Raw genomic sequence first — 27,275 nt, 5'->3', positions numbered from 1 at the left:
GCAGACTGGAACCAGCCATTATAAAGAATATGGTAGTCAGCCAGTAACTAAACAGCATTGCTGTAGGACAGTTATCCTTCTGATTCTTCATCTACACAGAGCTGAAGTCAGTACTTCACACAGACACCTGCAGTTGCCACATTTATTGCTGTATCATCCACAATATCAAAAGTGTGACCACCTTGTCTGTGTTTCCCTCCCTGCAATGTGTCCTTGGAGAAGGGTTATTAATGTGCACAGTTTCAATTGTATAATAAAAGCCAAACAGTTTTGCTAAATCTGAATTATCTATACACCCACCAACCTTGGTAAGGGCTCTTTTGTCCTAAATTCCTGTCCACATTTGGTACTGACTGTTGTGTTTTCGATTTTGTCAAATAAAATGTCTTATTTGTTGATACTAATGGGATGGGATGACACGGTATAGATGATGCTTCTCTAGGTCTTCAGGTTTTTGTTTTTCTGGTTACGGATGACATTCAGCATGTTCCCATGCACTAGATATGCTGTGTGTTCTCTCTGAGAAAGTATCTTACCATTTTTAACTCAGTTGTTTGGGTTGTCTATCATTGATTTTAATTTCTTCATTTTTATATTATATGTACAACTGTTTTGCCTACATGTATGTGAGGGAAATACACTTATAACTGTGGAGACCTGAAGAGGGCACTGGATCCCCTAGAACTGGACTTACAGACCATGTGGGTGCTGGGAACTGAATCCAGATCCCCTGTGAGAGCAGCTCGTGTTCTTAAGCCTTAAGTTATCCCTCCAGCCCATTTCTCTTTTCTTACTGAGAAATTCTTATAAAATTCCTTTGCAGCCACCTATCTTAAATATCATCCCAGTTTGCAGCATTTATTTCTACATAACAGTACTGACTGCTCTTCTGGATGACCTGAGTGTGATTCCCAGCACTCACATGATGGATCACACCATCTATAATAGTAGTCCCAAGGGATCTGATACCTTCTTCCAACCTCCAGGAGCACCAGGCACATAAGTGATGCACATGCATGCATGCATACATACATATGCGTATAGTTGGTTCTCCACATTTCTGAGGCAGTGCTTAACATCCCTCTCTCCCTCCCTCTCCCATGTGTGCAGGACTGATGTAAAGTCAAAAGTAAGCTTTGCTGTTTGCAATCATTTGTTTTAGCCTCACACATCGGGAACTTACTCTACTCCCCTCTGCTCTTTGCCTCCTCTTTATGTACCTGCTTAAGCCATACATTGCAGGTTTATTCTCCAGTCCAACATCACATTGCTGTAGCTTGCACAGACATATAACTCGTGCATAGATATTCAGCAGAGCACATTCTCTACTTTTACTTCTTCCTGTAAAAATATTGAAGTGACTCTTAACTGTAGCTTTTAAATACACATTTTTCTTGAAAACTTTAGACATTGCTTCAACTTCAACCTGTAGGGTTTATGACAAGGTATTCTTATTCTCTGATAAAAGCATTTTCCGGGGATGGAGCGACGGTCTGGGGTGGCTAAAGCCTATATTGCTCTTACAGAGGACCCAGGTTCATTTCCCGGGACTCACACCAGGCACCTCACAAGCACCTATAATGCCCATTTCAGTGGAGCCAGTGACCTTTCCTGACCTCCGTGGAATTGCACAAATCTGTGATGCACACAAACTCACCTCAGAAAAGAGGGGGGGTTAGTATGACTAAGAATATTTTCTTGAACAATAATAGCAAGAGTTTCTTTTTTAATTAAACAAGTTTATTTTTAAAAAAGAGATAATACTGATTTTAAAAGCATTTTTGTATAAAACTATATGAATATGGTTTTTTGTCAGCATTTAATTTTTTTAAAGGTTTGATAGTATGCATTGAAAACTTACTAGTTACTATGAGCATAAAGTACATGTAAAACAAAATGTAACATGGAAATAGTAAAAGTTTTCTTGGTGTGTAAAGATTAAACATAATGATTTTTAAATACCAAGAGTTGCCACAAGGCTGCATTCTTAACTCTTAAATTATTAATAATTTAAGATCTAGGTGTAACACACTCTGAGAGGGTGCTATACACTTATTTTTTTTTCTAAGAAGGACTGAGGTTTCCACATTTTGGCCTTCCTTCTTTTTGAGCTTTATATGGTCTGTGAGTTGTTTCTTTGGGTATTCAGAGCTTCCCGGGGGCTAGTATCCAATTATCAGTGGCATAGCAAGAGACTCTAACAGGTTTGAGGTTACAGGACAGATTAATTTCCTCTTCTCATTTACTAAAAGATAGTCTGTTTGATGATTCCATGAAGTTATGACTATGTCTCCAAATGAGTTCCTCAAGAATTAGGTATAAAAGATGCCTTCCATCATAATTGGAGAATGATCTGCATTGGAGTATGGCTAGATAAATAGTTGATGATTTCCGTAAGATTTCGTGTGGTTTCTATCTTTCTAAACATCCCTTTTACACACCACTATGAAATATTTAATGGTTTAGTTTTTTAAATTCCTTACATGCTATTGAAAATGGCTTATCAGTGAGTGCATACCGTGTGTGCTGTTTTGTGACTGGGTTACCTCACTCAGGATGATAGCTTCTAGTCCCATTTGCCTAAGAATTTCATGAAGTCATTGTGAGCTGAAAGGGTTTGCAACCCCGTGGGAAGAACAACATTATCGACCAACCAAACTCTCCAGACTAAAACACCAACCAACGAACACACATGGAGAGACCCGTGGCTCCAGCTGCATACATAGCAGAGGATGGCATTGTCTGGCATCAATGAGAGGAGAGGACTTTGGTCTAGTGAAAGTGTGTCTTCCCAGTGTAGGGGAATGTCAAGTTGCTGAGGTGGAGAGGGAAAGGGTGATTGGGAGGAGGAGCACCTTCAAGAAAGTAATGGGTGGGAGAGGGGGAATGAGAGAGGGTAAGGGGATAACATTTGAAATGTAAATACAGAGAATATTCAATAAAGAAGTTTTTTTAAGACAATTCCCACAACTTTGAATACAGCCTCTCTCTGATGATAGGTAGATTAAAACAGGATACTCTGAAGACTTCAGCTTCTACGTATACTGGTCTGGGAAAAAAGAGCATATAGTACAAGCTATGGTGGTCACGTTAGATGTCATCTGCATGCAGACATAGCAGCCTGGTGAGAGCTTTGATGGCAAGGAGAGCTTTTCTGAGCACTCTGTCTGTCCATCTCACTCATTCTCCCCAAGTCTGACTCACTACTAAGACTTCTGACAGCTTCTCCCATTCAGCATCACCTTCTTCCACCTGGGGACCAAAGAGCAGAAATAGAGCTAGAATGAACCCACTTCCTGTTGGCTGCAAGACCTTTGTTTATATCCTTTGAGAAAAACCAAAGCTGATCTCAGCAGTCCAGCTGATGACGTCATGTTAGAGCCCTATATTCTGCCTTTCTTTTTTTATTTTAATTCAGAAAATACAATATTTTTTCTTTTTCTTTTTATTATTCAGAAAAAAAAATTTTCAAGCAATTTAGTTTGATTATGGATTTTCCCTTCTCCAACTGCCCTCGAGTATTTCCTTTTCTGACACTGCACCCATTATATAGTGTCAGAAAACTTGATGACAGATATTTCTCCAAAATAGGGGCTTGCAATGTTGGTGATTTCATCTCCAGTATCTAAGTCAAAAAGTCTATGAGTGTTTCAAGGAGAATCAATTTGAAGTGATCTTTTAAGCTTATTGGGTGACCCTTAGCCACTTCCTAGAAACCCACTAATAGATGCCTTAGATAAGAAATCTAAAGAGATAATAAAAAGAATATATATTTGAATAATTAGCTAGTTGTGTTCTTTGTCATGATTAACAGAAGTAATTATGAGCAAAGACAGAAATTTCACATTTCTCTCTGTTATTCCCATTTGCTGAGTCTCCTTCCTAATGTCTGCAGCCACTGTTGGCCCAGGCTGCTCATCTTTGATACTATTGTAAATTCACTGATGGAATCACTTTTGTCCATATGAGTTTGAAGAATGTTAAAGGTCCAGCTGCTACAAGAATCCCTGAATTCCTACAGTCCGCTCCTAAAAACTGGACAGTGATATATGCAATGTTTTCTCAGCTAGCTAGCAATTTTACCACATTCCTATCCTCATTTTGACTTCTCTGCTTACTTCAGCTCAGGACCAGCATTAAACTAACTCCTTTCACCACTTTTCAAAATAAAGTGTGTACAATTAGCTGTAGTTTATGGTGACATCCAGCTCTTCAGCCTTCCATACTGGCTCGTATGCAAAGGAAAAGAATAATTCTGTTTAATTAAGTATTCATGTGAAAAAAATCCATTTTAAACCCTAGTGTCTTAGAGTATTTTCTAAAACACTTGAGTAAACTTAACAATCACTCTGTAAAAAAAAAAAAAAAAAATGATGAGGATATGGGGTTGGTTTACTTTCCCACTTTCAGCACAGAACTGCCTTCTGTTATAATGCATATGCCCTTGCTGGAGAGGCAAGAGCGTTCCTGGTTCCTAGATGTGTGCTCCAGTGCCTTGAGCTGGAAGCTGGGTGTAAGGGGACATCAGCCAAAGGTCACATTATCGAAGACCTCTGAGGAAGCCAGCTATGTGGCTCTCCCTGTCACCACCCTCTAAAACAAGCTGCTCTGGTGTGATTTTATCCTTTTTCAGGGCTTAGAGGGGTCAATTATCTTTGAGAACACACCTCCCCTTCTCCATACTTGCCCTACTAAGGGGCTTGGGGGGTTCTCACCCATTCTGTTCTGGGTACATTTGTAACATAAACCTTTGAAACTTCTTCTCCTTCATTTCTAGACACTAAATCAGACAAACCACTGATGAGTCAACCCAGACAAAGTCTCACCCCGTCTAGACACAAGAAAGAAACTACCTATCTTTTTAATACTGATCACTTCCTCCAACTTCAGTTCTGTCCTTGCCCAATTAGCAACATGGTATGATTGCAGGACCCTTGGCCTCAGAATTCCCAGCATCTCAGTTATAGAACTGCTACACTGTGTTCAAGTGGTGGGGGGAGGGTAAAACAGGCCTGAGACATGTGCATGTACGGGCAGAAAATCATTGTCTCCCGAGATGCTGACCCCTTCTCCTCTGACACAGCAAGTTAGTAGATAAACCTAGTTTTATAATAAAGAAGGAGATGATGCAATCCCTCTAATTCTTTGGAGGAGAGTCAGTAGGAAGTGCTATTACTGAAATGTCAGTTTTAACAGTGAGAAAGGTTGCCATGACACTTGCCCAAGTTTCAGACAGGGAATTAAGATAGCATCTATACTGAGCATCATTGATAATCCGCCTTCATGCTGACAGCTGTAAATGCTTAGTCACAGCATAATTCATTCAAAGAAATAACTAGGTGCTTTCTTAACTTCTATCATCCCTTCATTACATCATTGGTTCCTATATATTTTGTCATCCGGGTGGCAGAATAGGAACGGCATCGTGTTGGGGAATTGGAAACTAGATATGGGAGAACAGAGGACACCATAATTTGTAGACACCTGCATTCTCCACATAAGCATCCAGAATACAATGTTTAACATTCATGCTTTTCACAAATAGCACCAAAGAAAGTGTTGAGAGACCTGTCTGATGTGATGGTACATATTCAAGTACATTGAACATGACATGTATTTAACTGCCTCTGCTCTTTGGAAATTCAATTATGCAATTGAAAATCTACCAATTTTGGGAGACGACCTAGATAAAATGGACTACAAACAAGTCTGTAATTTTTGTAAAGACCAAAGCCCCTCACTCCTTTTAGTGGCATAATTTATAAAAACTTCCCATTGGTGGTTTAGGCCTGAAATAACAGCCACTTTGTCTCTGTAGAGTTCTGTTCTTCAAATGAAGACAGTGTTCTGTATAAATTCCAGTAAATTTTATCTCAGCTCCCATTAGTTTATTCATTAAAACACTGAAGCTTTTTCCCCCAGGAAAACATAATGGGTTTGCTAAGTGCAAATGGCTGCTGTTTTCACTGCCAAGTAGCTGCAAAGAAAGACCCCCATTCCACTACTCCTGTGCCTGCTGCTGTCAGTGTGTGTGTAAAACAAGCCTTTGTAGAAGCCTGGAGGAGTGGGCAGCTGAAAACATGCCTCTAAAAGTTTGGTAAGGAGTGGCACACAGGCCTTCATATTAGCTAGTAGACTTCCTGAGGCAGTTCAATCCAGATTGGTAATAGGAAAAACAATACTTCTCACAATCACTTGCACTATTGAACCCCTTTGTGTGTGTGTGTGTGTGTGTGTGTGTGTGATATATGATCAATGAAGAGGCTATTCTATAGGTTATCATGAGCTCCTTGAGGCACATGGCATCCACCTAAGTTCTGCTTAGGAAAAGATACCCTTCATTGCAGAATTTTCTTTACATTGGCAAGTAGACGTGCTTATGCCAACTTGAACCAAATTATAAAAAAGAAAGGAAAGATTAAGAGTCCCTACAATAAAGTAATGTTTAAAGTCACTTTATAATCATCGATTGTTTATCTTTTTATATATTTGCAATCCTCCTAGTATGCTATAGCTCCTCTGGTCTGAAGAATCTGGATAATTAACAGATTCTCCAACTAACAACTAATCCAGTTAACAGAGTGGCTGGGGGAAAGAAAAGCCCTCTGCAGTGAAAGAGTCCATGTTGATTATCTTCCTTACTCATCTAGGAGATTACCTGCCCATGAATATGCCATTCTCCTTTTTTCCCACCCTAACTTTTTCCATTGGTTGTCTCATGAGCATCTGCCAACCCAAGCAGAGCCCATTCTTCCCATGCTAAATCTTCTCCCACAAACAATCACTAGCCAACTATTTGAAGTGATCATGGGGGCTGTGCTTCATCACACTTTGTCTGCATGCCCTAGTCCTCCAAATTCATGGTTTTCCCTTCCAAGATTTCCAGTTCTCTTTCAGTCAGCTCACCGTGTTCAAACTGTTAAATGCAGAGCTCCAGATACAACTGCAAACTCTTCATTCCTGCGCATGATGGAACCTCATTCTATCCTGTTCTATTCTGCCAAGGATGTCAAGCATCTGTTCATCAAGAGTACCCACACTGTGTGTGGAAGGGGGTATGCCATGTGAGCACACACTCTTGCGCATGCACATGTGCATTTCCTACCCTCCAATCAGTGCCCATCTAGTTATCAAACTTATTGTTACAGTATTCCAGTGTGCATGGTCATGTAGAACTTAACTCACTTAATAATGGCCCCCAAAATACAAGTGTGGTCATGCTGTTAACTCACACGAGTCAAAGAAAGTGAGGAAGTGCCTTCACTGGGCAGCAAAGGAAGAGATCTTGACATAAGGAAAGAAAAAAGCAATCATAAGATATGATGGTTGTGACCTCCACATATAAGAAAAATGGATCTATGCAAGAAACTATCATGAAAGAGAGAGAAATTCTTCCTACTTCTGTTATCACTCCTCAGTGACAAAGCTGAGAGGCTGAGAGTCCCTTTATATGAGTGATTAATAGTTATGGTTAAAGATTGTTAACTTTATATGTAGAAAGTGCAGTATGTTTACAGTATGATTCTACCAAAGGTTTCAAACATCCATTGGTCATCTTTGCCGTCAGCAACACTGCCCACAGTTAGAACTGTTGTATCCCGGAGATAGCAGCACCTTTGGTGAGATGTCCCTTGAGCAAACAGAGGACAGATGGTGCAGTACATTCGTGAGTGGTTTGCAATATAAGGATAAAAGCAATTGGGGGGAGACAGAGAGAGAGACAGATACAGAGAAAGAGAGAGAGAAAGAGAGACAGAGAGACAGAGAGAGAGAGGTACAAGTGGATTTTAGAAGCCTCACTTATATAATAAGACCTGTTTTGTTGTGAAAAGAGTGTACACAGAAACAGTGTAAGATATAAGTATACATCAAAACAGTCAGCAGTTGGAGACAGCACAGTATTAAGAAAGAGGATGAATAGCAGAAAGAATAGGTGCATGGTCATGTGCATAGAAGAATAAGCTGAAGCAGATGCAAAGGTGGGAGAGGTAAGACTTTCCTCACTTTCTGTTAATTCTCAGTAAAATTTAATCAAAGCCAACAATGGAGAGGAAACATTAGCAAAAAAAAAGAGTACATAAAAAGAATACAAAAAAATATGCCTGTACCTTCTGGGGGTACAGAGGGGAAATGAGTGTAGGTCTGGAATGGTAGCAAATACCTATGGTCTTGGTGCTCTGGAGGCTGAGGAAGAATGAGTATAAGTATTAGGATAGCCTGAGCTACAGGAGATGTTCCTGCCTCAGTGTGGGAAGCAGGGGAGGCCCAAAGGTCCTGTGGTTTTCTTCAGTGTCAAAACCTACAGAGAGTGTCAGCTTCCCCAGCCACTCCCGGGCCAGAGGCCACACTAATGCTCTTTGATATCCCACAGTCCTAATCGGTTCCATTAAAATTGCTTGTAAATTCTGGTTCTACTGAAACATATTTTATGCATAAAACATCTCCTTTCTGTACTTTTCATTTTCATTCAAAAGAGATTTTTAATTGTTCTTTTTAATGACTATATTATGCTCCATGACACAAGCAGTGCCCTGGGTTTCTGATATTAGATACCGAAATGAAGACACAAACACCACCTATTACATTACAAGACTATTCCCCAAACCAAATGTTAGGGTTGCTTTTCTGGTGCCCGAGCATTGATTGATCCCCTTCCACTATGCCATGTTTGACTCAGGCTTGCTGAGTATATCACAGAAATACTGAGCAGGTCCAGGCCCCTCCCCTACGATTCCTTAGCAACAGTCAGTAGCACATCTCTTGACAACTAGTCTTGATATAGAAACACGACCTATCTCAGACTACCTTAAGAGGAAAGCTAATCCTCAGCACAAGCAAGGGGAGAATGTTATTCCCATTGCTGCTAACAACCATCAGACAGAGTACTGGGGCCAAGCCTATGGGGGAAGTTCACAAGGTAAGCGCAGAGCTCAGAGTCCCAGGCAAAGCTCCGTTTTCACCAGGAACAGCTTCCCCTGGGTATACTGGGAACCTCCTGCTTGTGGAAACCAGATCTTCACGATTATCCTCACTCCAGATGGAAGCACCCGTATAGAACCTGAAACAGCGCAACATGGAATTGCCTGAGGGTTTTCAGGGACCATGATCCTGTGTGCTTTTCCCAGGAATTATGGGCTGATTCTAGTGTGTGGTTGGATAAGCCAATCAATGTTTACACACCTTCCTTCCCTAAAGAGTCTTTCCTAAAAACCACTGACCAACACCACAGAAGCTCTTCGAGACTCCTCAAAACACCATGGGATACTCATGGAGCCTCTTCACCCCAGTTACAAAGGAAGGACTTAAATGCTGTGGCATTTGAACTGCTCCTCACTGCCTGGCCTTCTGCTGGGTTCTCTCCTCTGTAACTGGGTTTAAAAGATGTCAGGTAGAAGTGCTCCCTTAACACAACCAGTTGTCTCTGTAAGCCACATCAGGCACCTCAGTCAGCGAACAGCTCACAGTATGCCTAGCTTTCCATATTCCTTTCTTTTTGTGTGTGTGTGAAGATATAATTTTTTAAGTAATTCACTTTTATTTTGTGTGTTTGAGCATTTGGGTTAACATATATATGGGCACCACGAATGTTTGTTGCCAGGGAAGGCAAAAAGAGGGCATTGGATAATGGGGAACTGAAATTAGAGACAACTGTGAGCAACCAATATATGCTAGAACCTGAGTCTCCTCTAAGAACAGCGGATGTTCTTAACTGCTGAGCCATGAGATACATTTTTTTTTTTAAGTACAATGCACTCCACCAATTGTGCATTTTTGGCAAATATGGGCTCCACCCCTCCCCCAATACTCACATATGCGTCTACCAAAGGATCTCTTTTCCTTGCCACGGGCCCAGATATCCAGTGTTCTTGACCACTGTTTAAACTGAGGAAGTTCCTCGGGACTAGAATGGTACACTGTGTTCTTTTGGTGTGTCTGAATTGTTTTGGCTGATGACGTGTTTTTAGGAGTTTCTTCATCTTAATAATGACCTGTTGAGGGACAAATGAAATAAACTCAATGTTACTGCTGTTGTTAAAAAAGAAAAAAGAAAAAGAAAAATCCCCATAGCATTCATGTGGAAAGTTTAATGTGAACACTTTGCAAAATAAGGTAGCACCCTGTGTACCCACCAGTAACAAATGCCATGCTTCTCTCTGATTGGTAGCATGAGAGAAAGGCAGGAGGCAAAGCGAGGTGGGTCAGAAGGTGCTCCTACCCGTGTGCCTCGGAACCCTCCTGAGTGATCAACTGGGAAGGATGACAGGTTTTCTATACTTCTATGAAATTTCTAAAATTCCATAACGTCTACATAGAAACGGCTCTGTGAAAATAACACAATAAAAAAAGACAAGTCTGAGCTATTTTTTTAGAGAAAAAGAAAAAAAACATAAATGTGGCGAGGGAGCAGATGCGCCGGGCTGTTCCCACAATGGCGGGCTTCTGCTTCTGCACCTGTATTCTCTCCGCCACTCCCCTCCCTGCCCTTCCCTCAGGCCCCCTTTTCTGCCTCTCACAGAATGTCAGGCTTCCTGTGTGAATACTAAGAGCGCTCTCGTGCCCCCAGCATACTCTCAGCCAGATTATTCCCTCTAAACCCTGAGGTCCCCAAACCCTAGGACTGCCGAGTAAAAGCAGGAAGGTTTTGACATTGCGGTTTGCTCTGTGGTTTTTAGAAGCATTCTGCTTCCTCACTGAGACTACATCTCCGGGTACCACAGTGCCTCATCTTTCCCCACGGTTAATTATTGTGTCTCCTGACAGGCAGATGAGGAGGGAGGGATTTTCAAAGAGATGTGTGGGACAGGGTATTGATATTTGGCAAGGTATATATATATTCCTTGTTCATTATCCTCTTCTCTTATTTCTGAAACTGCTTTGCCATTTGGGGATTATAGTTGTCAACTGTACCAAAATAGAAATGTTGTAAACCAGAGGGCTTCTGTTTGTTTCTGTTTATTTCGCTGTCCACATATGACACATGTGCACTTGAATATATATATTACATTATATATATTCATCATGAAATCAATTTTTCTCTTACAGATACCTCTATTAAAATATACAATTCTGAAATTAAAAACATAGACAAAGCCCCAAGAATTGAAACAACTGAAAGTACTTCAACCATGCTCAAAGTGTCCATCATGAAACAAATGTTCGATTTGGCAAAGCTTCGAAACAAAAGATCAACATTTTTCCCAGCTGTTAACATCTGTCCACGGGAATCCTTGAGGCAGATTTTAGAAAGCCTTCAAGAATATTATAGACTGAGAGGTAAGGACAGCAGTGGGAGCCCAGGCCTTTGTTCTCTTTATCTTCTCTAACCTACACACCCAGAGATGTTCTTGAGCCCTAACGATTCTCGGTCTCTCACTCATCCATGGGAGCTGTAGACATCAGCCCACTAACCCGATGAAATAATGGGCCACAATATACAGAAGGGCGGCATTCTGAGCTCTTGTGATTTAAAATATTTTTTTATGCTACATGGAACCATTAGAGCCCAGGAAAATCATCAAAATAAATAAATAAATAAAAAGTCCTTGATATACAGGTTTTACTTGGTGTGGTGGCTTGTATATGCTCAGGGAGTGGAGTGGCGCTCTATATTAGAAGGTGTGGCCTGTTGGAGTAGGTGTGACCTTGTTGCAGTAGGTGTGTCACTGTGGGCGTGGACTTAAGACCCTCATCCTAGCTGCCTGGAAGTGAGTATTCTGGTAGCAGCCTTCAGATGAAGATATAGAACCCTCAGCTCCTCCTGCACCATTCCTGCCTGGATGCTGCCATGTTCCCACTTTGATGATACTGGACTAGACCTCTAATTCTGTAAGCCAGCCCCAATTAAATGTTGTCCTTATAAGAGTTGCCTTGGTCATGGTGTCTGTTCACAGCTGTAAAAACCCTAAGACACATGGTTCATTTTTTGGTTTGGTTTGGTTTGGTTTGGTTTTTTAATATCTCTTTTTTTTCCCCAAAAACTTTTTATTGGAAATTCTCTACATTAACATTTCAGATGCTATCCTTTTCCCATAGTCCCATCCCCCCTCCCCCTCCCATTACCTCCATGAAAGTGCTCCTGTTCTTCTGAAGTAAAAAGCCTAGAATAGTTGCAACATCAAGAAGCTTAGCAAGCTGATTTGTAAATTAGGAATTTTTTTCAAAAGCAACATTACAATCTAGATCTTTTCTCCTTCACTAATAAGTTTATTTAATTCTGGTGGGGGGAGAAAAAGAGAGAGGGAGAAAGGGAGGGAGGGAGGGAAGAAGGAAGGAAGGAAGGAAGGAAGGAAGGAAGGAAGGAAGGAAGGAAGGGAGGGAGGGAGGGAGGGAGGGAGGGAGGGAGGAAGGAAGGAAACATTTGGAAGCTTGGAAACTTCGGGGCAGGTTGAGGTACATAGGAGACACGAATTACAGATGGCTTCCAGAGTATACAGGGGGCTGCTGCACCTTTGATCTAAGGCACATCACAGTTTTTACAAAGACAATATTGCAGAATGCCTTGCATTCCTGGAAATCATTAAGGAATTGAATCAGCGACAGCTTCCAGCAGATATCCTGCTCCATTAGCTTACTTAACATGGACTGAGAATCCACATGACTTTAAGAGAAAAATCCTTTAAGTGGAAAAAAAAACCATATTTGTAGCTGGTATTCTGCCCTCTAAATAGTTCCAAGGGATGGTGAGCATCTTGTCTCTCTGGACTAAGTTCATTTTGCATATGAAAGTAGAGAGGATTGGCATTTTCCCACCTTTCTGACACCAGATATGTTGTTAGTGTCTGTGCCAAAGTATGTATCCTCCTTCTCTGTTAAAAACTGGTTTGCAGGAGCAACTAGTTTATGCCAGCCTGTGATGAGGTTTGCTTTGTTTGAACTGAGAACATACGTGTGAACTTGATTTCCAGAGATCCTCTTGCATGCCTATACTTACCTGTAGGGGGCGCTTGGGTTCGAGTCATCTAAAGAGTTTTCACTGGGTTCTTATATGTCTAATTGTATGTGAAAGTAAAGGGCTATGTGCTTTCTGACAGAAGTCTCAGCCGTAGGTTATTGGAAATTACTGTATCACACTCAAAAGGAAAACCCTAATTGTAGTAGTGAAATGCCCTGTATGAACACTCTGAGGTCTTAGTACATTCTCCACAGAAGTTTTTCAGTAAAATATTTGCTGAGGGACATGGAAAGCAAGGACCCCATTCATCAGCAATGCAAGGAAAAGACCATGATGTGTGAATTATTTATGCTGAGTGTGCCCACAGGTTGATCAGATAACAATGCCAGCAAGTTATATAAAGTTTGTTAATGGACATGCATGCACACACACACACACACACACACACACACACACACATTACTGCTTACTTTTTCATGTAAAATCTTACTATTAGCAACACTGACATATGTGATTCCCCAGAGGCATTTGGAACACACTATTGAATGGCCAAATTTTGAGCCCTGAATTTATTTCATAGCCCTTTATTGTTGATCAGACTTGCCTCGTTCATTCATGTTTCCCTGAACAGAGCAAAACACTGGTTTTCTCTCCACAGCAAATGACAGTCCATTATCTTTACAGTTACTTCTGGGTGATATGAATTTTTACTATTCATCAGTGTGTGTTTCTTAAGCCTGAAAATCTGGTTCATAAAGAAACAAGAAATAAGAGCTAGCCACAAAGCTGGGCTCCTTTGACGGACTGACCCACTTACTATTCTCATGACTGTCTTTACAAAATGACCTGACATCCTCCAACAGACTCAAGGGAGAAAGCTCCCCATTAGGACATCAAATAGAAATGGTAAACCATTTATTCGTCCCTCAACCCCCAAGCTTAGAGCTCCAACAGTGAAATGTGTGGAGCCTTGTGTGGAATCATTACAATGCTGTACCAAAGCAGAAACACAAGCAATGAAAGTTGGTTTCTGACAGTCTCTAGTGATGCTCCCTCAAAGATACCCAGACTCCCATACCCCACCAGGCTGTAACCCAAATCCTCCTCTTTGCTCTTTCTCAGTCCAAATATCAATCCACCTTTTGGGCTTTTGAGATAGCTCAGCATCCAAAAGGATTTGTCCCTAACCCTGAAGATGTGATTTGAGTCCCCAGAACCCATGAGGTAAGAGAGAATAGATCTGACTGCCACAAATTGTCCTCTGACTTCCACACGTACACACACACACACACACACACACACACACACACACACATCTGTCAAAAAGAATATAAGGAAAATCTACTGGTTCTTGTTCTGGTCAGTTGCTGTTATTGCCACTGCGATAAAACACCTGACAATGTAAGGTAGAAAGGGTGATTGGCTCTTGGAAGTTACAGTCCACTGCTGCAGGGAAGATATTGCAGTGGGAGCAGGAGGTACCTGGCCATCCTACCCTCATACTCAGGAAGCAGAAAAAATAGCTCTCTCTGCTCCCATTCTACCCTTTCACACAGCCCAGGACAGGAGCATATGAAATGGGGCTACCCACATTGCCGGAAGTCTCCCAGCTCAGGCAAGTTTAGAAAACCTCACAGACATGCCTACCAGTAGGCTTTCATGGTAAGAAACTTTCTTTTTTTTAATTGAAAAACTTTATTTTAAAAAACAGAGATAAATGTACAGATTTTAAAAGCATTTTTGCATAAAAGTATATGAATACTTTTTTGTCAGTACTTGATTTTATTAAAGGTTTGATAGTGTGCATTAAAATCTTACTAGTTACAATGAGCATAAAGTAGATGTAAAACAAAATGTAGCCTGGAAATAGTCAAAGTTTTCTTGGTGTGTAAAGATTAAGCATAATGATTTGCCTTGTGATATAGCTGAAGGTCAAGGATGGTGATTCCCACAGATGTTTTCTTGTTGTTGAGGATGGATTTTGCTATTCTAGATCTTTTGTTATTCCAGATGAAATTGCACATTGCTTTTTCCAACTCTATGAAGAATTGGGTTGGAATTTTGATGGGGATTGCATTGAATCTGTAGATTGCTTTTGGTAAGATGGCCATTTTTATAATGTTGATCCTTCAAATCCATGAGCATGGGAGATCTTTCCATTTTCTGAGATCTTCCTCGATTTCCTTTTTTAGAGGATTGAAGTTCCTATCATACAGGTCCTTCACTTGCTTAGTTAGAGTCACACCAAGGTATTTCATATTGTTTGTGACTATTGTGAAGGGTATCTTTTCCCTAATTTCTTTCTCCACATGTTTGTCCTTTGAGTAGGGGAAGGCTACTGATTTGTTTGAGTTAATTTTATATCCAGCCACTTTGCTGGACTTGTTTATCAGCTGTAGAAGTTCTCTGATGGAATTTTGGGGGTCACTTACATATACTATCATGTCATCTGCAGACAGTGATATTTTTACTTCTTCCTTTAGAAGGTGGGAAACATTCAAGTTGATAATCACAATTAAACAGCACAAGTTTCACTCTTACTATGACACTCCTTACAAACTGCAATGCCTCTGGCAGATAAATCTTGAAGCAACCTCCCTTGCTTCGAGAATAAATGATTCTCTTCTCAGGGTCTTGATGTAAAGCGAGTATTGATGCCTATGAAAAAAAGTCCAACAAGGGGAGAGGGAGGCAAAGGAAGACATGGACTCTACAAACAAAATTCAGCCTCAGTTTCTCTGTATAGCAGATCACCACTATCTGTCTTGATATGTCCTTGGGCTATCACACACACACATACACACACACACACACACACACACACGAGAGAGAGAGAGAGAGAGAGAGAGAGAGAGAGAGAGAGAAATATATGTATCCATACATATAATGCACAATGCATACATACTGTAATGCACACATTTCTAATGTCACACACACACACAGGAGCACATGCACATGCACACACACACACACACACACACACACACACACACACACACATACACATACACACGCAAGTCTAAGAAGCCTGAAAATTTGGTTTAGGCTTAACTTGGAATAGCTAAGGAGATAAACCCTGAAGCCCTAGGCTGTACCTCCCTGACAACAAGAGGGAAATATTGAATCATAGCCTCCTTGATACTTATGGGTATTCTCAACAAAAGCCTCAAAGGCAGTGACAGTGTCTTTCATGTATTGTCGCATCTCTGGCAGTTGGGTAGGGGTTGAACTAAACTAGAAGGTACACTCAGGGGACAGGGCAAAGGTAAAAAGCATACTCCCAAAGATAGATAGACCATGTGGGCTAGGAGGACAGCAAGGGCAGGGGTATTCACACTGACCCACAACTACTAGAGTTTGGACATTTTTCGAATTTCCAAGTGTGTTTGCTGAGTTCAGGGGAGATGGAGGGCCATGTGCTCCGTGCTGCTGTCAGGATGGGTACCTGACAGCCCAGAGGTTATGCCACCAAGCCCATTTCCTGTGTGGGGCCCTGCACTGCTTGCCTGTGCTATCTCTCAAGAGAAAACCTTTGAGCAGTAGGGGTGCCCTCCCCATCACCTCTGTGAGTTAATGCAGGAAGTTCAGTTGCCCTGACGGTCCCGGTGAGGTGCTGCTGGCATATGAGGTGAGCTTTTATGGATCTGAAATCCCCTTTGCCCCATAAAACAGAAAGCATGGGGGGGAGGGGAAACATGGAGTGGGTGGGATGATGCAACACAAGACTCGGGAGTAAGATTCCCAACTGGTTTTCTCTCATCCTGTTCCTCCCACAGCCAGTCTTCATTAGAAAATCAGAGGATGTCAATCTCTTCCCCAAAAGTTCCAATTCCCTCTCAGATTATAGGAATAAAACATAAATAAATAAATAACCACACAAACAAACGGTATTGGCAATGGAATTTTCTAACATATCTTATCAACCTCCTACACTAACTTTTTTACCTAGGTACTGCCACGGCACAATTTTTCATTTGGCATCTGAAGTTTTCCATTATGAGCTTAAATAATTAATGAGAATGTTGCTTTCAGTGAGCTGTAAATATTGACATTTGAAATAAAACAAGAGCCAGACCATCCCTGTAGTCAAGTGAATTCTCCTGTGCCCTGTGACTATTGAGCCATCAAATTTTTTTAACAAATAGATTGACAAGCTGTCCTTCAAGACAGGCAGTGCCCGGGATGTGGTTCAGTACTTAAGCACGTCTCTGACACTGTCCATCAATCGCCAGCACTGGGGGGGGGGGGGGGGGGTGAAAGCTGGAAAAGTGACACAGAGTTTTCATAAAGAAAAAAAGAATCTTAACTATGAAGTGAGTAGTAAAGTCTGCAAAGCATGCCCAACATCCTCAGTTCAAGTGTCGCTACCGTCTCCGACCAGCAGAAAAGGAGCGACGACACAGCGTTCTTCTCTAAGCGGTTTATTCAGGAACCTTACAGCAGGCCAGTGAAAATCTTTCTCTGTCCCCTTCTGTCTCTCTTTCTGTTTTCCTTTCTGTTTCTCCTTCTGTTTCCCTTTCAGTTTCTCTTTCCCTTTCTCCCCACCCCCAAGCGCAGTCCTATTATCCTGATCTCCCATCATGGGTGCACCTGCAGCTCGAACGGTGGGAGTGGCTAATCTGGGGGAGGGGGGGGCAGGAGGAAGTCTGGTGCTAGTGCCGGAGTCCCAAGCATCATCTTGGGACTGCCTCCACACCCGCTCTCCACATTCAAGAAGTACAAAATGTTGCATCTCCTTTTCCACCGTGTACCCACATTTCCTTCGCACATTCCTGAGTCTCGTTTCTACATAATTTAAGATTATGTTTCGACAAGAGACCTCCTCCAACCCCATTACAGGGCTCCACATGAATATAAGGACCATGCATCCATACCTCACGCCCAGTGTCTTCCTCTTAGCACATAGTAGGTGCTGAAACATTTTAGAGGATTAAATTTCCGTGGGGTGGGAGGGGAGAAGTGTTCCTACCTCAATGACACAATCAAGATAAGATAACCCCCCGCCCCATACACATATGCCCACAGGTCAACCTAATGTGGACAGACGATCCCTTCTTGATGTTCTCTGGTTCTGCGCTGTGTCTGTCGGTTGACAGTTAACGCTGGCTTCGCATTTGTAAATTAGTGTGTGAGCATAAGCATGCAAACACTTTCTGTTTTAGGACACTGTGTGCCTTCCGTTTTGCACAACTAACAGCTTTGTGTTACAGTGTGTCAGGAAGCCGTGTGGGAAGCATATCGAATCTTTCTGGATCGCGTTCCGAACACAGAGGAATATCAAGACTGGGTCAGCCTCTGCCAGAAGGAGACCTTCTGCCTCTTTGACATTGGGAAAAACTTCAGCAACTCCCAGGAGCACCTGGAGCTTCTTCAGCAAGTAAGCCAGTGCAATGCCCTAGGAGAAGCAGACCCTCCTGCCCCTTAGAAATGGTTACTAAGGCATAACTGTTACTTGACAAAATACTTAAAGATAGCTGATAAGACAGGCAAGAATCTTATTCCTCCAAAATAATATTGCACAGGCAGGTTGAAGTGCAGTTGAAGGCAGAGAGAATGAAAATAGACTTTAGCTCTTGAGTTGACATTATCTTTGGGTAAAATTACTTTTTATCTTCTTCTTCTTTTTTTTTTTTTTTTCAGAGAATAAAACAGAGACACTTCCCTGGGAGGTAAGTACTTGACTTTCAAAAGATCATACAATGGAATGCAAGTAGGCTATCGGACTTTGACGATTTGTCAGCCACAAAGATCTGTTTAGGTTTTTCTGATAGACAATGCATGCATATATTGCCCTGAAGATAAACTAGCGCAGAGACTGAAAGAGGATAGACCAGACAGAGATCGATGTGTGATGGAATTCCTCACTCTGTGATATGTATCTCAGATATATTTTCACTTAAAGGGTCTACAGCAATTAAAAGTTTAATTTTTAGGACGTAAGGAAAACTGTTACTCACATCAGGAAAATACTTAATGCGGTCAGGGAGTAACCTGAATTTTGAGTTTTCAATTGGTATTCTGTACAGCATTATTATTTCTCAAACTAAATTACCGAGGCACTGAGCTATATCCTCAACAAGAACTGAATATCAAATAAGAAAATTGAGTTACAGGGAGAGAGTGTGGGACAGAGAAAGAGGGCATTAGCTAAAATGATTAAAGAAGAGAGATGCTGTTGACAAACTCTAAACTCAAAGCACACTTAGCTGATGACATGTTGAAATCATGCACACCACACACACACATACACACACACATACACACACACACATACATACACCACACACATACACACACATACACACACACATACACACACACATACACACACACACACCACACACACACATACACACAGCACACACACACCACATACACACACACACACACACATATATACACCACACACATACACACACACATACACACACACACATACATACACCACACACATACACACACACACATACACACACACACATACACACATACACACACATACACACACACATACACACACACACATACATACACCACACACATACACACACACACATACACACACATACACACACACATACACACACACACACACCACACACACACATACACACAGCACACACACACCACATACACACACACACACACATACATACACCACACACATACACACACATACACACACACACACACATACATACACCACACACATACACACCACACACACACACACCACACACACACACACACACACACCACAAACACACATACACACCACACATACACAGACACCACACACACACCACATACACACACCATACACACCATACACACACACATACACACCATACACACACACACACACACACACACACACACCACACAGAGTTTTAAAGACTCTAAGCACCATCACTTTCGTGTTCAGCTCTTCCCTGTCCAGCAGCTCCTTCTAGAGTTTTATGTTCTGGCTTCTGTACACACCACTGTTATAAACCACGTGGTAGTAGATTTTTATCTCTGTACTTTTCCACATCTCACTAAACAGTCACTTTATTAGGCCTTGCGTAAGTTAACTTCCTGTTGGTGTTGCTTGCCTCTTCCCACACACTTTAGTGAAGCAGAGGGAAAACGCATGCCCCTCGACCACTGAGCTTTCAGGTTGCCTCACATTACCCATGATGCCAACGCTGCCTCCACACCACGTGCTCACTGCACACCCTGCTCACCCTGGGCTCTGAGCTAATGATTTCCTCTCTTACATGAAAGAACCTACCTCCTCCACACAACCTATCCAAATTCTCTCTTCCAAGATCCATGTTTTGGTTACCTTTGTACTGCTAGACAGAGCACCATGAACAAGACAACTTACTGAAAAAAGTATCTCAGTGGCTTACGCTTTTAGAAGGTGAGTCCAAGACCATCATGGTAGAATAGCTAAGAGCTCACTTACAGCCTGAGCAACAACCAAAAAACAAAAAAAGGAAGAGAGAGATGGAGAAGGAAATAAAAAGGAAGAGGGAGAGGAGAAGAAAGGAGGGAAAACTAACTGGCAATGCAAATGACCTGGGCCTTTGAATCCTCAAAGTCCGCTCACAGTAATACAGTTCCTCCAATAAGGACATGCCTCCTGATCCTTCCCAAACAGTTCTATCAACTGTAGGCCAAGCATCCAAATATATATAAACCTATGGGGCCATTCTCATTCAATTTCCCTGACTCCAAGTGGACTCCCAGCTCCCTACAGTATCTTTACGGCCCATCTAAGGCTGAAGCCTGACATGAACTTTCTGCTCTGCTTGGCACCACATTCTTGCTGTACATTTTCTACCTTCTCCTGCTTTCGTGTGAAAGTACAAACTCCGGGCAGCAGGACCCATGTGATATTCTACACATGTTCTACAAGACAGTGGGACCGTCTGCCATTTTCTTAATCAAGTATGAGTGCTGAGCTACTCTCACTTGCTGCAACAAGGTACTGCCAGGAGGAACTGCACAGCCCTGGAAGGGCTTTGGCCTGTAAGAATATTGTGAACAAAATTCACAGAAATATTCTCTGCCAATTTAAATACTGAACAACAGCTCACTGACTCCTACTTTCAAAAAAAAAAAAAGGCTTAGAGCTAAGAAGAGGCTACACACATGAAATAATATCCACAAAAGATTTTAATTCTTGAGAAACATGAAAAAAATCATGAAACATTCACCTCTCCCAGACAGAGAAAGAAAGTCTACACCTGCCTGTGCCCACAGCATTGTTAGAGAGAAGTGAGACACCAAGTCAGGTAAAGGGGAATTTTCTCTTCCACATAAAGCCATTCCAAGAAGAAGAAATTTCCCTCTCCTCACTGGTTCATAATTCTGCCAATTTCCGAAGGCTTTTAAATAAAAGCCAGCACGAGAACCCGGTACCCCAGATTCCCATCCAGAGCTTCTGGTGGGCACCACAGATTGCCAGCTTAGAGGGAGGATCATGTGTGATGGCGGAGAATAAGAACACCATCTAAGAGAGCAGCACACACTGGGATGCTAGTAGGTAACTCAGCAGTCACCATGGTTACCGTCACTTTCCTCCTCCTGCTTAGTTTCTGTTCCACACCAATATGGAACAAGGAGAGTCAAGTCATTCTGAGACCTCAGCATTAAAACAAAAGCCTACAAAATTAAAAGGCAAAGAAATTTGTCCAAATCATAAATGCCACCGTGTTTGACATCTAAATATCGTCTCCATAAAAGCTATTTGTTAAGCACACAGCATAATACCAGAAAAATAATAAGAATGGTTGATTTTACATTCCAGTAGAATTTAAGTTTATGTTGTCCTGTATCTACCAATGTACTCCTCCACTGCTAAAACTGACGCCTATTCTCCTGTTTACATCACTTTTATAAACATATATTAATCATATTTAAGTTTCATTTTCATATATACATATAGAATTTACTTTGACTATTACCATGTCATATCTGTTCTCCCTCTCAAATAAACAACAGAAATCTATTGTTTTGTCTTTCTGTGTGGGAAGTATGTGTGTGTGGCCTGAATGTATGTGTAATTGTGTTCACCTGTGCTATGTATGTGGAGGTCAGAGGTCAATGTCATCTTCACAATCACTCTCTACTTTCCTTACTTTTGAAACGCAGTCTCTTCTTTCTGTTTCAGTTAGGCTGGCTGGCTAGTGAACCTGCTGGAGCCAACACTGAGTGCTCGGATTATAGACCCATATCTCTGTGCCCACATCTTATACAAATTCTGGGACATCCAATTTCAGATCTTCATGCTTGCACCCTGAGCACTTTACCCACTGATCCAACTCACAGGCTCAAACATCCATCTTTATTGATCAGAGTGCAGGACAGCAGAAATGACAATATTTTAAAAAATACTTTTCTTGGTATTTTGGAAAATGTTGGCATGATAGAGATGTGGTAATGTTGGCTCTGTCCAGTCTAGATGACTCTGTAAGAACCAAACACTAGCCATTGCATAGTAATATGTAATGTGTGTGTGTGTGTGTGTGTGTGTGTGTGTGTGTGTGAAAGACACCGTCAGTTGGACCTAGGAGATTAGAGAAGCAAATCTTTTAATGAGATTCAAAAGCTAACAGTACCACAGTTCTTTCCCACTAGCTCTAATTAGTAATGGGCAGATACTGCATATGCAGACGATTCTACCAATGAGCCCTGTGTTCTGACCCTGGAATATCTCCCACATTAGCATCCATGGGTCTAAAGTCTTACCCACAATTCCCTGTCTAGTTATCACTGTATACTACTGTTGTGAAAAGAACACAGATATCATAAACCTGTACTATCTGGAAACTAATTCCCTTGCACTCCGATAACTAAAACAGTTCTTTATTGGATAAGCTCAGGCAAAGGAGTCTGAGATTTGGAGGAAGTTCTGCAGTGTTCAATTATATTATCTATTGCTTTTTATACCGAGAACACTGTAGATGCAATGGGACAATAAAACATTGGGACACAAATGAAGTTCAATTTTGCCTGCTGTAGAAATGTCCCCAACCCCGCTGAGACCAAGAGGTTGAGAGGAGTCAGACATAACCATTCAAAGAGGTTGCTTGAAATTTTCTTTAATTACTTAGTTATCCAATATATAAATACAAATATTATATATGACATACAAATTTTCAATTATTAAATATAAAAATGAATAAATATTGTATATGACATACAAAATTTCAATTATTCAATATAAAAATAAACAAATATTGTATACAATATGCAAATCTTCAAATACCCAATATACAAATATATATTCAACTGTAACCTAGGTAATAAAGAATAGATAAATCTAGATTACAATATGCCTTTCCCTAATATTTAGTGTATATGCTATAGCCAAACTCAAATGTAGGCCCCTACCATTACATTCCTCAGTGTCATCACTTCTTTCTCTTCTTTTGCATTAATAGAAAAGATGAGGTATTCTCTAGGGAGACCCTGGGAGCGCCGACCGAAGCCCCCATGTTACCCACAGGTGAGTTTGGATCTCATTTCATCTCCTTCAAACCATCATGGGAAAGGACTTGCAAAGCACTCCTTGACAAAACCTGGTATAAATTATGATGCACCTTCTCATTTCTAGAACTTTGGGTTCTATTGCTGAATGTCCCCATGCATAACAAATGCTACTTGATCTGTACATTTAAGCATGAATACCTCTCAAATCACTAATTTCTCAGTGATGTCTGGGACTAGTAATACAGCACAGTGGAGAGGGCTTGCCTAGCTTGATGCTCTGGGTTCAGTCCCTGTACCACAGAGAGAATAATACTAAAGTTCTATTTCCATGGATTTTTGTCAAGTATTTTCCAGAAAACTTATTTTAATTAAATAATAAATAATTGAAATGTATATTTTGCCAGGATGTATGTACATGCACCACATGGATACAGTGCTGGTAGGAGGCTAAAATTATATGTCCCATCACCTGGGACTGGAGTTACAACTGTGAGCCACCATTTGGGGGCTGGGAACCAAACTCGGGTCCTATATAAAAGCATCAAATGCTCTTAACCACTGAGCTGTCTCTCTTGTCCCATTTTACATATACTTTCCAGTATTTAGAACTGTTAAACCCCTGGGAAATGTTTTTTCAATTTTAGTATTGTTAATAATATTTTTAAGAAAGCAAATTTTGAAGTAAGAGAAGGAAGGTGAGTAGGGTGCCTCCTGGATATCTAAACCTCCAGCTTCGACCCACAGTACCACAGATGCTGGATATGGTGCTCTGAGCCTATAATCCTAGCACTCAAGAAAGGGAGGCAGAAGGAACGGAGCTTGATATCATCTTTGGCAGCAGAGTAAGTTTGAAACCATAATGAGTTTGATAAATGAGACCTGCCTCATTTTTTAAAGAGAGAAAAACATGTTCCTTTAAATCTCTACATCAAAATACAGAGGCTTTTAGACAATAAAAATAGAGGTCACATATCTACTTACTGACTTCAGAAAAATCTGCTGTGGCTTTATTTTTATATTTCTTCCAAGTTAAAATAATTTACCATTTCTAGATAATAATGCAACAAGACTAGTTCAACTTCAATTACAAAAACTGAAAATAAAATTTTTAACCAAAAATTAATTGTTGATTCCCCTTATAAATGGGTAAAGTTTGACCTGTGATTCTTAATATCAAGATTTATTTGTAAAAGTATTATTTGCAAAAGCATTTGTTTAAAAGAAAACATGCTGCTTTTTGCATATAGTACCAATACAGCCATGGTAATATTATTAAACATTTTTTCTTTTTTTTAAAGGTGAAAGATAGTGTATTTTGTCTGTAAATAACAAAAGAACGTGTGACTAACATCTCACTGAATGCCACTTTGTTTCTATAGAATAAGGGAAGACAACCAAAGGGCTTATTTTCGATAGCAGGCTTTGGTGGTACGACTATCCATTAGGTTGGGTTGTTTCTATAGGTAGTAATCTGCCCTCACTTTACTGCTGGTGTTTGTGCCCAGTGACTCAAGCACAATAACTGAGGCTTATCTATTGAGCTACACACATTCCAATAGCAATGAACGGACATCTCAACTCTACTCTAACTAATAAATGCCAATTGAACACTCCATGGACTTCAAAACTGAAGACTATAAAATGATCAGAAAGTTCAGTCAATAATCCAGTGCCAGACTCACATGCATGTACCAATTCAGAAGCATATGTAGCATGAAATCAAAATTAAAAAACAAGGCACTACAACTTTTCCAAAAGTTACCAAACCCACAGTAATGTGTTCTAATAACAGTAATGGAAATGAAACCCAACCAAAGAATTTTAAAAAGTTATTAGAATGAGAGATTCACTAAAGAAATAGACTAAAAACAATTAAGTCAAAACTATGAACATGAAAATTTCAATAGTTCAAATAAAAAATTCAATGGACAGACATGTCAACATGTTGATAAAGTTGAAGGCAAAGTATCAAGGCTTGAAGGCCTGATTATGAATTATAACATTCAGACAATGATACATATCATAATAAAAGAGTACAAATGAAACCTATGAGACACCTCTAAAAGATGAAATTCATGAATCCTGAACAGAGAAGAAAGAGAAGCAGAGAGAATGTGTGCATACATGCCTGCGTATATGTGTATGCAAATGTGTGTGCATGTGTAAGTGTGTGTTTGTATGTATGTCTGTGTGTGTATGACTGTGCATTTGTGTGTATGTCCATGTGTGTGTGTGTGTGTGTGTGTGTGTGTGTGTGTGTGTGTGTGTGAAAGTACAGGAAATATAGCCAATTAGATTACAATAGATGATTTCCCAAACCTACAGAAAAAAATTACCATCCCGATAAGGAGGCATTAAAATGACCAAGAGACAAGACCAGAAAAAAGCCTCCTTATGTTAACAGTAGAATTAAAACACTAATTATGCAGGAAAGAGAGGGAGAGGGAAAGGGAGGGTGGGGGAAGAGAGGAGGGGGGAAGGAGAGAGAGAGAGAAAGAGAGAGAGAGAGAGGGAAAGGGAGGGTGGGGGAAGAGAGGAGGAGGAGGAAGAGAGAGGGAGAGAGAGAGAGGGAAAGGGAGGGTGGGGGAAGGGAGGAGGGGGGAGGGAGAAAGAGGGAGAGAGAGAGGGGGAAAGGGAGGTGGGGGAAGAGAGGAGGGGGGAGGGAGAGAGAGAGAGAGAGAGAGAATGAGAGAGAGAGAGGCAACAAGTTACACAGAAAAGCAAATTGAGGAAAGTAACAGAAACACTAAAGGCCAGAAGGGCATGAAGTAATGTGTCCCAAGTTCTGAAAGACAATAACTGCCCATCCTATTACTATATCTAACGAAATTGTCTTTTATAATTGAAGGAAAACTAAAACTAATACACCCAGAGCTAAATAGACCTATGATGCCATAGAAAAAAATAAAGCACACTGTAATAGCAGTAAGGGCAGAAGAAATATAAGGTTTTGGATATTACAAAACAGCAAAAGAGCAAGAATTAATAATATTTTTATTAATAGTTTCATTTACCCAACCATAAGATATATACTAACAGACCAGATTTAAAAGCAAGGTCTCTTTATTTGTCTGTAATAAGCACAAAGACAAACACAGATTTAGGGTAGAAGGATGGGAAAAAATATTCCAGACAAATGAAACTAGAGAACAGACAAGAGTATATGAATAACAACATAGACATCAAGCCAAAAGCAGTCAGCAGAAATAAACAAAGTTTCTTCATATTGATTGTGAGAACAGTACATGAAGAGGCTACTACCATCTTAAACATATATACAGCAAACATCCATTACTTAATTTTATGAAACAAACATTATCAGATATTAATGTGCAGATTTACCTCAATGCAACTACAATGTGTGACTTCAATATCCAGATCTCACCAAAAGACAAATTACAAAGACAAAAGACTCAACAAAAAGCAGCATTATAATTAAAAAACATTTTAGTTCAGATGGACTTAGCAATCTTTTTTTTTTGTTTGTTTGTTTTGTGGAATACTTTATCCAAACATTGCAGAATACAAACATATTTAAGCAGCCCACAAAACTTTCTTTAAAACAGACCGCATTTTAAGATTGATGATTATAATTTATAACATTCAGACAGTGACATAATAATATCATAACAAGCACAGTAAGTTGTGCTATATGACCACAAAGAATAAAATCAATAAAAATCATATATATATATATATATATATATATATATATATATATATATATATATATTCTTTATTTCATTGCATTTGTTACCAAGAATGACAACTAAACTAACCAACCAGAACAAAGAGAGAGAAGACCAAAAATCACAAAATTTGGGATGAGAATGGAGACATCACATTAGATATCAGTAAAATTCAGAAAATGATCCAGACCATAACTTAAAAACTTATATTC

At 40.4% G+C, this 27,275-nt stretch overlaps 1 protein-coding gene across 1 annotated transcript in view; it reads left to right on the top strand.

The window, feature by feature from the left end:
- The window catches only part of IMPG1 (interphotoreceptor matrix proteoglycan 1), a gene marked incomplete at both ends in the record, with an annotated part of 144,678 nt that overhangs the window by 9,312 nt on the left and 108,091 nt on the right, over window positions 1-27,275 (top strand). The window contains 4 exons of the mRNA XM_080934311.1: window positions 11,044-11,274; window positions 18,103-18,269; window positions 18,533-18,561; window positions 23,326-23,390. Of these exons, the coding sequence (XP_080790437.1) occupies window positions 11,044-11,274; window positions 18,103-18,269; window positions 18,533-18,561; window positions 23,326-23,390 (492 nt within the window). The remainder of the gene's footprint in view (window positions 1-11,043; window positions 11,275-18,102; window positions 18,270-18,532; window positions 18,562-23,325; window positions 23,391-27,275) is intronic.

Source organism: Micromys minutus (assembly GCF_963924665.1).
Source record: "Micromys minutus genome assembly, chromosome: 21".
NCBI classification, from domain to species: domain Eukaryota; kingdom Metazoa; phylum Chordata; class Mammalia; order Rodentia; family Muridae; genus Micromys; species Micromys minutus.
Note: the sequence above shows the minus strand (reverse complement) of the source record. Positions and strands in the feature narration are given on the sequence as shown.